Source organism: Notechis scutatus, chromosome 6, assembly GCF_049901735.1.
Source record: "Notechis scutatus isolate UNSWTSFEM ecotype Mainland chromosome 6, rNotScu1.2, whole genome shotgun sequence".
NCBI classification, from domain to species: domain Eukaryota; kingdom Metazoa; phylum Chordata; class Lepidosauria; order Squamata; family Elapidae; genus Notechis; species Notechis scutatus.
Window position 1 is genome coordinate 4,239,356 of NC_142014.1, and position 13,730 is coordinate 4,253,085.

At 48.4% G+C, this 13,730-nt stretch overlaps 1 protein-coding gene across 2 annotated transcripts in view; it reads right to left on the reverse strand.

Annotated features, from left to right (window-relative positions):
- MCM10 (minichromosome maintenance 10 replication initiation factor) overlaps positions 1 to 13,730 on the reverse strand; it is a 37,581-nt gene that overhangs the window by 13,120 nt on the left and 10,731 nt on the right. For both annotated transcript variants that reach the window (XM_087969221.1, XM_087969220.1), the window contains exons 7-13: positions 13,297 to 13,462; positions 9,874 to 10,041; positions 6,108 to 6,224; positions 5,526 to 5,725; positions 3,912 to 4,012; positions 2,739 to 2,843; positions 1,372 to 1,489 (exon numbers count right to left, since the gene is read on the reverse strand). In XM_087969221.1, the coding sequence (XP_087825347.1) occupies positions 1,372 to 1,489; positions 2,739 to 2,843; positions 3,912 to 4,012; positions 5,526 to 5,725; positions 6,108 to 6,224; positions 9,874 to 10,041; positions 13,297 to 13,462 (975 nt within the window). The remainder of the gene's footprint in view (positions 1 to 1,371; positions 1,490 to 2,738; positions 2,844 to 3,911; positions 4,013 to 5,525; positions 5,726 to 6,107; positions 6,225 to 9,873; positions 10,042 to 13,296; positions 13,463 to 13,730) is intronic.

The window sequence follows — 13,730 nt, forward strand, 5'->3', positions numbered from 1 at the left end:
TATTGTCCAAATGTGATTTTTTTTGTGCTCCATCAGAGACAGTTATTATCTTCCCCAAAAGAGGTTGCCTAAAATTTCATACACTTGTCCAAAACTGCTCAAACTTCTCCATTTTGGTATCTTCCCATCCACCACTGCGGTTGTTAAGGGAATAATTCTGTCGTTAAATTCTGACTCATATATTATTCGATTGTTGTTTATATAAGGGGGTGAGAGATAAGTACCCTGGTCCACATATTAAACGTATGGCCCGGTGGGAGGCCCATATTAAAACAACATATACCTCATAGGTGGCCAAAATCTGAAATTTAATTTAATTTAATTACATTTAATACAGCACAATTTCTGATGAAAATGGTCTAACTGAGATTTATTCTATTTTACATGTTTTATGCATTACATTATTGTATTTTCTCCTATAAGTATTGTATTTTACCCTACTCTCATTTTAAATTGTTTCTAATTTTATTGGTAATATGTGTTTGATTTTGTACGTTGACATGGCCTATAGGCTAATCAATGAATGAATATACATACATACATACATACGCACATATACACACACACACACATACACACACTAGCTTGATACCTGTGCGCTACGAAACTATGTGGTCAGGCCTAGTTTTTGGGGAGGAAAATAAGGGGGAAAAATCTGCCTCTGCCTACCAGCATCCATCGGTATTCATCTGGCTAGCGTCCTGTCAATGTGTGAGAGAGTTGAGGGCTGTTTGGAAACTGAAAGAGTATTTGCTGTGTGAGCAAGGAGACAGCAAGGAGCCTAGGCGTGGCTTAGCTCAACTGTTCTGTACTAAAGATGCTTGGTGCTGCTGTGAAACTGAGACTGAACCTCCTCTCCTCTGCTTGTGTTTTGCATTTGGAAGAGATTTCTTTCCAGGTGGGGAGGGGGAGTAGAACACCTTAGCATCAGAGCGTGTAAATAATAATATAGGAAATACTCTAAATGCTCTGATGGGCATTTGGAAAAATCCTTTCTTAGTGAGCCCCTAGAAGCCAAGAGGAACCTATGGGCCAAATTTCAAGTTTGTAGGCTTTACGGTTCTGGAGATTTTGTGATGATGCGTGAGTGCTTTTTCGTTTTTTTATATATAGATTCACAAGGTGATGTTGTGACATTCAGAACTGCAAACACACATCCACAAACCCTGGGATCCTGCAACTGTCATAAATATGAACCAGTTGCCTGAATTCCAATCACGTGACCACGGGGATGCTGCCCAGTCATAAAGTCACTTTTTTCAGTGCTGTTGCAACGTCAAACAGTTGCTAAATGAATGGCTGTAATTCGAGCACTGCCTGGATAGTCTTAAAAAACAGGACCACCAAGCCAAATCAGAAAGCGGTTGTTACCTCCTCTGGATTTCGTCAGATCTTCGCTTCCGGGCCGCCAACATTTGCTGTTTCTGTAGCTTCAGCAAAGCTGAAGGAGAGATGGAGTGGACAGCTGGGGTTGCCTTCCCTGTAGACCCTGGAGGGAAAGAAAGAAAGAAAGAGGGAGAGGGAGAAAGAGAGAGAGAGAACGGAAGTTGTGACATCTGAAAGCAGCTTTTTCAAAAGGCAACTGATCTTTGATTTTCCTTGAAGACATTTTGTTTCTCATCCAAGAAGATTCGGAGGAGAAAGAAGCGATAGAAGGAGAAGGTTGAGGGAGCAGGAAAAGGAGGAGGAGAAGGAGAAGAAAAAGAAAAGAGGAAGGGAAGAAGAGGAGGAGGAGGAGAGTAGAAGGAGGAGCAGAAGGAGGACAAAAAGAGAAGAGGAGTAGAAGAAGAGAAGGAGAAGAGGAAACAAGAGGAAGAAGAAGAGGAAGGACAAGAAGAGGAACAAGAAGAACAAGAGAAGGAGGAAGAGAAAGAAGAGGAAGAGGAAGAGGAGGAAGAACAAGAAAAGGAGGAAGAACAGGAAGAAGAGGAAGAAGAGAAGAACAAGAGGAGGAGGAGAAGAGGAAACAAGAGGAAGAAGAGGAAGGACAAGAAGAGGAACAAGAAGAACAAGAGAAGGAGGAAGAGAAAGAAGAGGAAGAGGAAGAAGAGGAAGAGGAGGAAGAACAAGAAAAGGAGGAAGAACAGGAAGAAGAGGAAGAAGAGAAGAACAAGAGGAGGAGGAGGAGAGGAAACAAGAGGAAGAAGAACAAGAAGAGGAGGAAGAAGAGAAACAAGAAGAGGTAGAAGAGGAAGAGGAGGAAGAACAAAAAAAGGAGGAAGAACAGGAAGAAGAGGAAGAAGAGAAGAACAAGAGGGGAGAAGAAGAGGAAACAAGAGGAAGAAGAACAAGAAGAGGAGGAAGAAGAAGAGAAACAAGAAGAGCAAGAAGAGGAGGTAGAAGAAGAGGAAGAGAAACAAGAAGAGCAAGAAGAGGAACAAGAAGAACAAGAGAAGGAGGAAGAGGAAGAAGAGGAAGAGGAGGAAGAACAAGAAAAGGAGGAAGAGGAAGAGAAGAACAAGAGGAGGAGAAGAAGAGGAAACAAGAGGAAGAAGAGGAAGAAGAGAAACAAGAAGAAGAGGAAGAAGAAGAGGAGGAGGAAGAAGAATTCTTTAGCAATTTCTTGGACGAGAAGTGAAGTGTCTTCAAAGAAAACCAAGGGAGTCAAGAGGCCTTTTGGAAAAGCCCCTTTGGGACAACCATGACCTGGATGCCCGAGAACCTCCACCAACGTGGAGACGCGACAGCTGTTCTCCACCTGCAAGCCAGCATTTATCCCGGGTTCCTTTCCAACGTACCTAGTGCCCCCCCTCGGGTGAAGTGTTGGTTGAGGTTCCGGGCTCCCGCCGAGGGCACCGCCAAGAGCTCCTGGAATTCTTCTGAGCAGGGGGGCTTTGCCAGACCTGGAAGGGAACCACGGGTGAGATGGGAGGGAGCTCTTCAACCTCCATTTCAGGCAGTTCTCGACTTACGACTTGTTTCATTTAGTGGCCGTTCAAAGTAACAACGCCACTGAAAAAAAGCGACTTATGCCCATTATTTCACACTTACGACCGTGGCATTGTCCCCACCGTCATGTAATTTTACATTTGGATGCTTGGCAATGGACTCACATTTACGACGGTCGCTGTGTCCCTGGGTCATGGGATCTCCTTTTGTGACCAAAATCTATGGGGGACGCCACATTCACTTAAGAATGGCAGCGATTCACTTAACAACGGTGGCAAGGAAGGTCGTAAAAAGGAGCAAAGCTCCCTTAACAGCTGTTCTGACCCCAAACCTTGTTCCAAGGAAACAAACACAAAACGGAGGTAACAGCAAAACCTTTTAATGATTCTTTACTAATTCCGTTCCTTCCCGGTTAAAAGGCTGTTCCAAACTCATTGTCTCTGATAAGAATGAGCCTTGCCAAGGTGGTGCAAGGCTGCCAAGAACGCTAGATAAAGTTGCCCAGAAATAGTTCAAACACAAAGACAAAAACAAACTAAGCGAGTCTGAATGTCCACAAGGCTTGAGTGGAAAAACTTCTTTGCTTCCTGCAAAGAACTCCGGTTTCTCAGCTGGCTTTTATCCCTTAAGGGAGGGGCCATTACCTTGTAGCCTTACTGCCCAGTCGCCCGTGCTGCTGCAGCTGATCTTTCCTTTGAGCAGCCCTGTGCGCACGCACCCTGGGCACAGGCTCCTCGGGGGACTCTTCCTCACTGCTGCCAGCCTCCACAATCTCCGAAGGCAGCATTCCACTCCCTGATGGTCCTGGCCCCATCCCTGCATCACATGCAGGCCTCTTATCGGAGTCCTCGCTCTCCGAGACCTCAGCCATCTGCACCAGTTGCCGGCGAACCACAGCAACAACTATCTTGCTGAGCAACGGAGATTTTGGGCTCAATGGTGGTCGTAAATTGAGAACTACCTCTTTGGGAAAGATGCAGGCTGAAAGAAACACAGGCTGTTTCAGAAAACAGAGAAGTTACCCAGTTTTTCTTTGGTTTCCTGCAGGATCGCATCCACTCCTCTCACAACCAGGTTTGTCAACGTCGTTTGGACTTTCCTTTTGGGAACGGCAGCTGCAGCCCTGAAGGGAGAAAACACAAGGACACAACTCAAGGTCTGGAAATCAAAGCCAGCCGAAATCTTGCCTGTTGAAAACATTGCGATGAATTCAGATTTTATGGAGGGAAAAGTTCTAGGTTGGTTCTCTCCTTGATTAGTTTCCATCCAGCTGATCTAATTTTTTTTTTTTGATGGCAACCCCTTAGATTAGGGATGGCGAACCTCTTTGTAGTGTGCCGGCACTCACAATGCAATGCGCCCCCTCCTGCGCATGCGTGCACAAGACCTGCGCCCCATCCCCTTACCTGCACTGCACATGTGCACGCCTCCCAGCTGATTTTTGGCCCATTTGAGGCCGTTTTTGCCCTCCCGGAGGCTCGAAGGAAGCCTCTGCAGCCTTGAGAGGCTGAAAAACGGGCCTTCCGGAAATACCGGAAGTGCCGTAATGGGCCTGTTTTTCGGCCTCCCGAGGCTTCCCTCAGGCCTCTGGGAGGCTGAAAACGGCTTCCCCCGGGCTCCAGAGGCTGAAAAACGGGCCTTCCGGAAATACCGGAAGTGCCGTAACGGGCCTGTTTTTCGGCCTCCCGAGGCTTCCCTCAGGCCTCTGGGAGGCTGAAAACGGCTTCCCCCAGGCTCCAGAGGCCCTCCGGAGGCTGAAAAATGGGCCTTCTGGAAATACCGGAAGTGCTGTAACGGGCCCATTTTTCAGCCTCCCGAGGCTCCCCTCAAACAGGCTGAAAATCAACTGGGAGGCACTCGCATGTGAAGTGCAGGTAAGTTTAGCTGGGGCTCATGTGCCCACACAAATGGCTCTGCGTGCCACCCATGGCACGCATGCCATTGGTTCGCCATCACGGCCTTAGATGTTGGAATCCTGCTCTCATGCCACCCCTTCTCCTTCTTTTCATGTCTAGTGTGGTGAAAAGAAGGACCAGGGGTGACATGATGGCGGGGTTGCAATATCTGAGGGGCTGCCCCAAAGAAGAAAGAGTCCACTTATTTTCCAAAGCACCAAAAGGCAGGACGAGAAGCAACGGATGGAAACTCATCCAAGGAGAGAAGCAACCTCGAATTAAGGAGAAATTTCCTGATTAATGACAATGTTAATTAACTGAATGACTTCCCTCCAACCTTAGGACTTTAAGAAGAGACTGCACAAACCTGAAATGGTATATAGCCTCCTACCTGAGCAGGGGGTTGGATGAGAAGACCTTCAAGGTCCCTTCCAACTCTGTTAATCTAATTCAGAGGTCTCCAAACTTGGCAACTTTAAGACTTGTGGACTTCAACTCCCAGAATTCCCCAGCCAGCCATGCCTGCTTTTTCTCTCTCTTAATCTCCTAAAGTGGAGACAGATTGCAGAGGAAGGGATTACAAGAGAGTAGGCTAAGCTGGCTGAGGGATTCTGGGAGCTGAAGTCCACAAGTCTTAAAGTTGCCAAGTTTGGGGACCTCTGATCTAATTGAATCTAATTAAACCAAGACCTGGATAAGCAAATTCCAGGCCCCACAAAGCACAGAGAAGCATTTCCTTACACAGAGGCAGCGTAAGCCGACGAGGAAACCCCCCCGTAGTAAAAACCGTCTTGGCAGAGCTTCTCTTTCAAGCCAAGGTTCCGCTTTGCTGTCCGTTTTGGTGCTCGGGTGGTGGAGAATGTGGACTGTAGATCTGCTCGCTTCGAGCTCCGTTTTCGGTACTCGGACTGTATGTGATAGTGACAATATTCACACTCGCTCTGCAACGGGAGACACAAACGAGTCCGGGGAACTGAAGATGCTGATCAAAGAACATAATTTTTTTTTAAAAAAGTAATATAATATAAATTAATGATATATAAATCTATAAAAAAGGATGTGTGTGTGTGTGTTTGTGTGTTCCAGCATAACTCTGGAACGCCTCGAGCAATTTCAACCAAACTTGGTATACAAATTACTTACTCTCTGGAAACAAATTCTGTGGGGGCTAAGACACCCCCTCAGGGTGTATGTTCTGTTAAGATACATCCTGTTGTGCCTTTAAATGGCTTCTACTGTACAGCGCTGTGGTAAGGTCGTATTTTCAGGGAAACAGAGTAATATCTACCTGTACGAAAACTGGAGCCCAAACACCCTTTTTACCTGATTAACCATCTGAGTACAAGGCTCTCCATTTTTCTTCCTGGCTTTACAAGTTCCCAAGTCCATGGCTTCCCCCAAAATCAGGATCTTTTGAGGATGATCGACGGATAGACACACCTGAGAAGAAAGAAGGAGGCAGCTTTCGGCTTTCAGGAAGCTGAACGAATTTATATCCAACATTATTACAGGTGAAAAGGACCCTTTTATCAAGCCAATATTTTCTCAGCCGTTTTCATTGCATTTTCGTGGTGGGAGGAACGCAAATATTGTGGCTTAGTTTCTTGGGAAAAAAAGGAGCTTTGATTTTCCTACACCAAAGGCCTCGTGGCTGCCCAACGAGGAAGATTATATTCCACTAAAATGATTCTGGATCAATTTTCAGCAGTATTTAAACTGCTGCTGTTTAAAGAGATGTTTCTCCTACTCTTCACTTCTTCCACAATCTCGGGTGCAAGAACAACCATGTTTCAATCTTCTGAACTTTTGGATTCGTGCTGGAGCCCATCTTCAGGGAACTTCTCTCTAGCACAGCGCAATGAACAAGGACACACATTCAATTTTGCAGCTAACTTAAGATTGTTGGATGGGCAGGGACAAAAACAGCCAGGGAAATGATTGAAGCCTGGGAAATAAGCCCCTCATCAGTCAAGAGGAATTTACTACTGATTTACTACCAGGTTATCAATTACTTAGAAGGTGAGAGCTTGGCAACACAAAGAAACAACAACCAACAACTTAATAGTCAGCCATCAACACCTCAATCGACAACTAAAAAGCATCATATAAATACTACACACAGAACGGCACACACTCCGCTAGGGAGATGTTCCTTGAAGATGGGCTCCAGAAGTCCAAAAGCTCGGAAGACAAAACTTCTGTTCCCGGTGACCGACCCAGATTGGATCCTGCAACATTATCCTGGGACAAGTAGATTCCCCTTCATTCAACTTTGTTTTTGTTCTGCAGACAACTCAAACCATTCAAATTGTGTTTGGATCACCCAAACTTATCTGTTCTGGGCACAGAAGAATTTGTGAGTGGAGGTCCTCTCCTAGGAGACACCCCAATTGCTCCTCAAGACAGTTCAGAGAACGTTCTTCTGGCCTTCAGCCCAGGGACCTTCAAGGATGAAGCCAACAAGAGAGAAGAGTTCTCCTACTTCACTTCAGGACTGGTTCCTGAGTCGAGAAGCACTCAGAAACCCAGAAGCTCAGATCTCTCCTTTTCTTCTCCCACCAAGGACACCCACCCAAACCTTACATTACACAAAATGGTTCTGAGGTACACTGCTCAAAAAAATAAAGGGAACACTTAAACAACACAATATAACTCCAAGTCAATCACACTTCTGTGAAATCAAACTGTCCACTTAGGTAACAACACTGATTGACAATCAATTTCACCTGCTGTTGTGCAAATGGAATAGACAACAGGTGGAAAGCTTAGGCAGTTAGCAAGACATCCCCAATAAAGGAGTGGTTCTGTAGGTGGTGACCACAGACCACTTCTCAGTTCCTATGCTTTCTGGCTGATGGTTTGGTCACTTTTGAATGCTGATGGTGCTTTCACTCTAGTGGTAGCATGAGACTGAGTCTACAACCCACACAAGTGGCTCAGGTAGTGCAGCTCATCCAGGATGGCACATCAATGCGAGCTGTGGCAAGAAGGTTTGCTGTGTCTGTCAGCGTAGTGTCCAGAGCATGGAGGCGCTACCAGTACATCAGGAGATGTGGAGGAGGCCGTAGGAGGGCAACAACCCAGCATCAGGATCGCTACCTCTGCCTTTGTGCAAGAAGGGACAGGAGGAGCACTGCCAGAGCCCTGCAAAATGACCCCCAGTGGGCCACAAATGTGCATGTGGCTGCTCAAACGGTCAGAAACAGACTCCATGAGGGTGGTATGAGGGCCCGACGTCCACAGGTGGGGGTTGTGCTTACAGCCCAACACCGTACAGGATGTTTGGCATTTGCCAGAGAACACAAAGATTGGCAAATTCGCCACTGGCGCCCTGTGCTCTTCACAGATGAAAGCAGGTTCACACTGAGCACATGTGATAGACGTGACAGAGTCTGGAGACGCCGTGGAGAACGTTCTGCTGCCTGCAACATCCTCCAGCAAGACCGGTTTGGCAGTGGGTCAGTAATGGTGTGGGGTGGCATTTCTTTAGGGGGCCGCACAGCCCTCCATGTGCTCGCCAGAGGTAGCCTGACTGCCATTAGGTACCGAGATGAGATCCTCAGACCCCTTGTGAGACCATATGCTGGTGCGGTTGGCCCGGGGTTCCTCCTAATGCATGACAATGCTAGACCTCATGTGGCTGGAGTGTGTCAGCAGTTCCTGCAAGACATTGATGCTATGGACTGGCCCACCCGTTCCCCAGACCTGAATCCAATTGAGCACATCTGGGACATCCTGTCTCGCTCATTTCACCAACAGACTGTCCAGGAGCTTTAGTCCAGGTGTGGGAGATCCCTCAGGAGACCATCCACCACCTCATCAGGAGCATGCCCAGGCGTTGTAGGGAGGTCATACAGGCACGTGGAGGCCACACACACTACTGAGCCTCATTTTGATTTGTTGTAAGTACATTACATCAAAGTTGGATCAGCCTTTTTTTCCACTTTAATTTTGAGTGTAACTCCAAATCCAGACCTCCATGGGTTGCTAAATTTGATTTCCATTGATAATTTTTGTGTGATTTTGTTGTCAGCACGTTCAACTATGTAATGAACAAAGTATTTCATAAGAATATTTCATTCATTCAGATCTAGGATGTCTTATTTTTGTGTTCCCTTTATTTTTTTGAGCAGTGTATTTGCAGGTGTGGGATCCGGCCGGTATAAGGTTCAGTGATCGCATGCTTTGCACGCATACACACGCTTCGCGAACAGCAATGCAAAAATCCTTACCTGTGTTACTTCAGGGAAGTAACACAGGTGAGGAGCGGCAATCCACTCTTCTGCACTGATCAGCTGAGACGATAAAGGTCAGTACAGTACAGAGATGCGGGAATGGTGGGCCTGTTGTGGTTCGCCGGCAGCCTGTGCAGACAGCAGCAGAATCCGACAGTGGAGATGAATGGGGACCAGTCCTGGAGTATGGGGAGGACTCGAACGAGGGTCCTCCATCCAATGCAGGGCTGGGGCCAGGACCATCTGAGAGTGGGGTGCTGCCTCTGGAGGCTCGGAGTCTGGCAGCAGTGAGGCAGAGGAACCAGGGGAGCCTATTCCCAGTGTGTGTATGCGCAGAACTGCCAGAAGGCAAGAGCAGCTAAGACAAAAGGGGCGACTCAGGAGTAAGGCTGGGAGGTGATTGCCCCTCCCATAAGGTATAAAGGACAGGCAAAGGTAGAGAAACCTTTGCAGGAAGCAAAGTCGTTCGCTCTGTTCGGATTAAACCTGGAAGCTCTGTGTGGACTTTGTACTTTGGTTGGTTTTTTATAGTTATTTTGGCACTTTAGTTGTTGGCAGCAATTCAAAGGAAAGGTGGGTGCTTATCTCGAGGGACTGTTTGGGACTCATTACTGGCTGGGAATGAAAATAATTCCCAGCACTGAAATAAAACAAGTTGTTTGGACTAAGCGTGTGCTTAATTACGGTCTCAGGAAGCCTTGGTCAGAACGGGGCCCACATGATCGTTGGAGCCAACCAGTTCGCTCCCCACTGATCTTCGGAGCTACAGGTTCAGCCGAACCAGCAGAATCCCACCCCTGGGTGTTTGTTGAGGGAAAGATCTAGAGGCCTTCTGCCCCAACCTTCATCCATACCTCCTCTGATCCTTCCTTGGGCTTCATCTGGTTAGCGTTGAGGAGGCCTACGACCATGCCTTGGTCGGTCTTCCAGTGCTCTTTGTGAACGTCCCCAAACAGGAAGAGGGAGACGGACCTGTTGAAGTCACGTAGGTCATTCAGGTGCCAGATGCTGAAGGTTTTACCCTGGGAGAGATGCGGAGAACAAGCGCCTTCCTATGTTACTTTGCAATGATTGGTTGGGACAAGCATTAAACACTCCAAAAAAAACCCAGTACGTGCTTCAGGCAGCGTGGGGCGCATCGCTCTCCCACACGCTCTTCGTCTGAGAAAGCAGCAACCCAGTGGCCAGGCTTGCCGGAGTGGACGACGGCAGGATTTTCTGCTGGACGGCTACCAGTATCTGGAGTGACCGTTACAGGTAGGCAAGGGTGCGTGAGTTGCATCGCTCACGCCCATGGCCAGGCAAGGCATGTGGGACGAATGGGTTGCCCCTCACAGCTCAGAGGGAGGGAAAAGAGGAAAAGGGAAAGGAAGGAAGATGAGGGGAGAGAGAGAGGAAGGGAAGGAAGGAATAGCACTTATATCCTGCTTCATGGTGCGTTGCAGCCCTCTCTAAGCGGACAATCTGCCCCGGACAATCTGGGTCCTCATTTTACCTACCTCAGAAGGACGGAAGGCTGAGTCAACCTTGAGATGGTCAGGATCGAGCTGCTGGCAGCGGGCAGAGTTTAGCCTCAATACTGCATTCTCACCACTATGTCATCACAGCTCAGAGGAAAGGGGGAAAGGAAAAGGGAGGAAGACCAGGGGAGAGAGGGAAGAAGGAAGGAGGAAGGCTGAGTCAACCTTGAGCCGGTCAGGATCGAACTTCCTGGCTGTGGGCAGAGTTAGCCTGCAATCCTTCATTCTAACCACTGCGCCACCAATTCAATTTTTTTTACTACCGCTGGGACTCAATGGGAGACAGAGAATAGATGGGGGCGGGGCCAGTCAGAGGCGGGATTGGCCAGTTCTCCAACCAATCAACATTTCCTCTGCCCAAATGTCTTTTCAAAGAATGCTCCTGTTTACAACGCCTTTTACAACACCTCCGTTACACTCCTACTGTCTTTCTCATCACCCACCCCAAAAAGAAGGCCCAGCACTGTTTTGTGCCCATGCGTTAAAATTATGCCCTGCCCCCCAAATTTGGCCCCAATTAAGCACATATGTGGCCGTTCCCCGCCATTTTCTCACATCGCTTGCAGTGTGGAGAACATGAGGTGAGAAGGCGAGAGGGGGAGGAAAGAGCGGGGCGGGGAACTTGCCCCACCGGGCTGCTTCTTTCACGGGCGAAAGGAGCAACTCACTTATCCCATGCACCTTGCCTGGCCACGGGCCGCTTCTTTCACAGCTCAGTAGTGTGAGCGACGCAACTCGCACACCCTTGCCTACCTATAACGGTCACTCCAGATACCGTAGCCGTCCAGCAGAAAATCCTGCCGTTGTCCACTCCGGCAAGCCTGGCCACTGGGCCGCTTCTTTTGGGGATGAAGAACGTGTGGTCAAGCGATGTGCCTGCCGCCTGAAGCACATAACATTTTTTTGAGTGTTTGTGCTTGTCCCGACTCTCGTGGCCCAGTGCAGCAAGGAAGACCTTTGGGAAAAACAGTCCCTACCGCAGATGGTTATAGTCACAAGAGATTCCAGCTGGAATTCAGGGTTTGGAGAGTTATGACGATGTTCCAGCAACAGAGGTGGGTATTCAGTTGGTTCTGACTGGAGAACCGGTAGAGGAAATTTTGAGTAGTTTGGAGAACCGGCCAATCCCACCTCTGACTGGCCCCGCCAACCCCATCTATTCTCTGCCTCCCACTGAGTCCCAGCAGATCGGCTGGGTCTCTTTTGGTTGCCCTGCACAGGAGAATAGAGCTGGAAAGCAGGTTAGTGGGGTGGGGAGGAAAGGTGGATTTTGCAGTATCCTTCCCCTGCCACACCCACCAAGCCATGCCCACAGAACCGGTAGTACAAAAATTTGAATCCCACCACTTGTTCCAGAAGAAGATGACATAACGGTATCTGAATAAATTGTGGATTTTTAATGAATTGATTGTTGAGCCGGAAACAACTAGCGCGTATGTGCGAGGGGAACCTTCACCTTTACCTTACCATACATGAGCATTGTGCTTTCCTTGGGGTGGTGGCTGGGATTTGGCCTGCGGTTGGTAAGTTACAAAAGGGTTGTGTATCATAAGACTTCAGAACAATTAGTCCCTCAGTCCCTTAAGCAACCTGGGTGGTGGCTGGGATTAAGTTACAAAAGGGTTGTTGACACTCAGTCTGGATTTCCCCATTGACTTTGCCTGTCAGGATGTCGGAAAAGGGACTATAACCATCTGCAGTAGGGACTGTTTTTTGCCAAAGGTCTTCCTTGCTGCACTGGGCCACGAGGGTTGGGACAAGCATTAAACACTCCAAAAAAAAACCCATTACGTGCTTCAGGCAGCGTGGGGCGCATCGCTCGGCCACACGCTCTTCGACTGCGAAAGCAGCAGCCCGGTGGCCAGGCTTGCTAGAGTGGATGACGGCAGGCTTTTTCGACTGGACGACTACCGGTTGCTGGAATAACCATTACAGGTAGGCAAGGGTACGCGAGTTGCATCATTCATGCTTTTGGGGCGTGAAAGAAGTAGCCCAGTGGCTAGGTGAGGCATGGGCGTGGGGGAATTAAGACATCCCTCGAAAAGACGGCCTAGTCGTTTTTTCGGTGGGGTCAAAAGAAAAATAAGACCTGGTCTTATTTTCTAAGAAACACGGTAGAAAAATATGTTCTGACCCAGCTCCCCAAACACAACAAACTTCTAGTGTGAACTCAAAAAGATTCCTTTATTAGGAGCGCCAGCAGCCCCAGCAAAAAGTTTCTCTCTCACCTCAGGCTCACAAGTCTGTCCGGCAGGGAGAGGAATCGTTGTCTGCCACATCTATTCATCTCTGCCCCCCTGCCTTTTATCCCCAGAGCTCGAGTGGGGCCTCACTAGCAGCAGTGGCTCTTCCGTCCCAAGGACCGGCCCATAGGTTTCCACTGCTCTCCTCTGCCTTTCTGTGCATCTGTGCATCAGGCACTGGACACGGCTGTTCCTCCTCTTCTTCATCAGCCACAACCAGACCTGAGGGCTGTTGACTCTCCATCGGAGGACTGAGGGGCGGCTCAGGCTCCGCCTCTGTCTCTCTGACAGCTCCGTTCCCTCTTCCCCCTCGGAGCTCCCATGTTCCCCTGACTCCCACATTTCCTCCTCCTCCTCTGATTCAGCTGATGGAGGGGCCAGTGGCTGACAGGCCACAACAAAAAATGACAAGTGAGAAATTCATAGGAACGTCTGACTTTGATCTCTGGCCAGCCAGGGATGAAAACGGTCAACCGATGGCCGAAGAGACCCAAGCAAACGTTCAAACACTTACATTGTTGCTGCTTTGAGGAGTCATTTTCTTTATTATGACGCCAAAGGTGACCCAATCCATTTCTTCAAGATTTGCCGAACGGAGTTTGTCTTGTACTTGAGACAGCCTGATCAGCTTCCGCCCAGTCATTTTCCTTTCCATCTCGGCCGAAGAGACCCGAGGTTTTCTGCAAAGAAATCAGAAATTCCCATTAGAGGAGCGACGCTTCAACCATCCATCGCTCGACGCAACCAGGAGGCTGAGCGACAAGAAAAGGAAAGAGTTTCCAACATTTATCCAAAATAAAGGTAAAGGTTCCCTTGCACATCCGTGCTAGACATTTCCGGCTCTAGGGGGCACTGGTGCTCATCTCCGTGACAAAGCCAAAGAAGAGTCAGCACTGTCCGAAGACGTCTCCGTGGTCATGTTGCCAGCAGGACTAAACACCTTTGAAG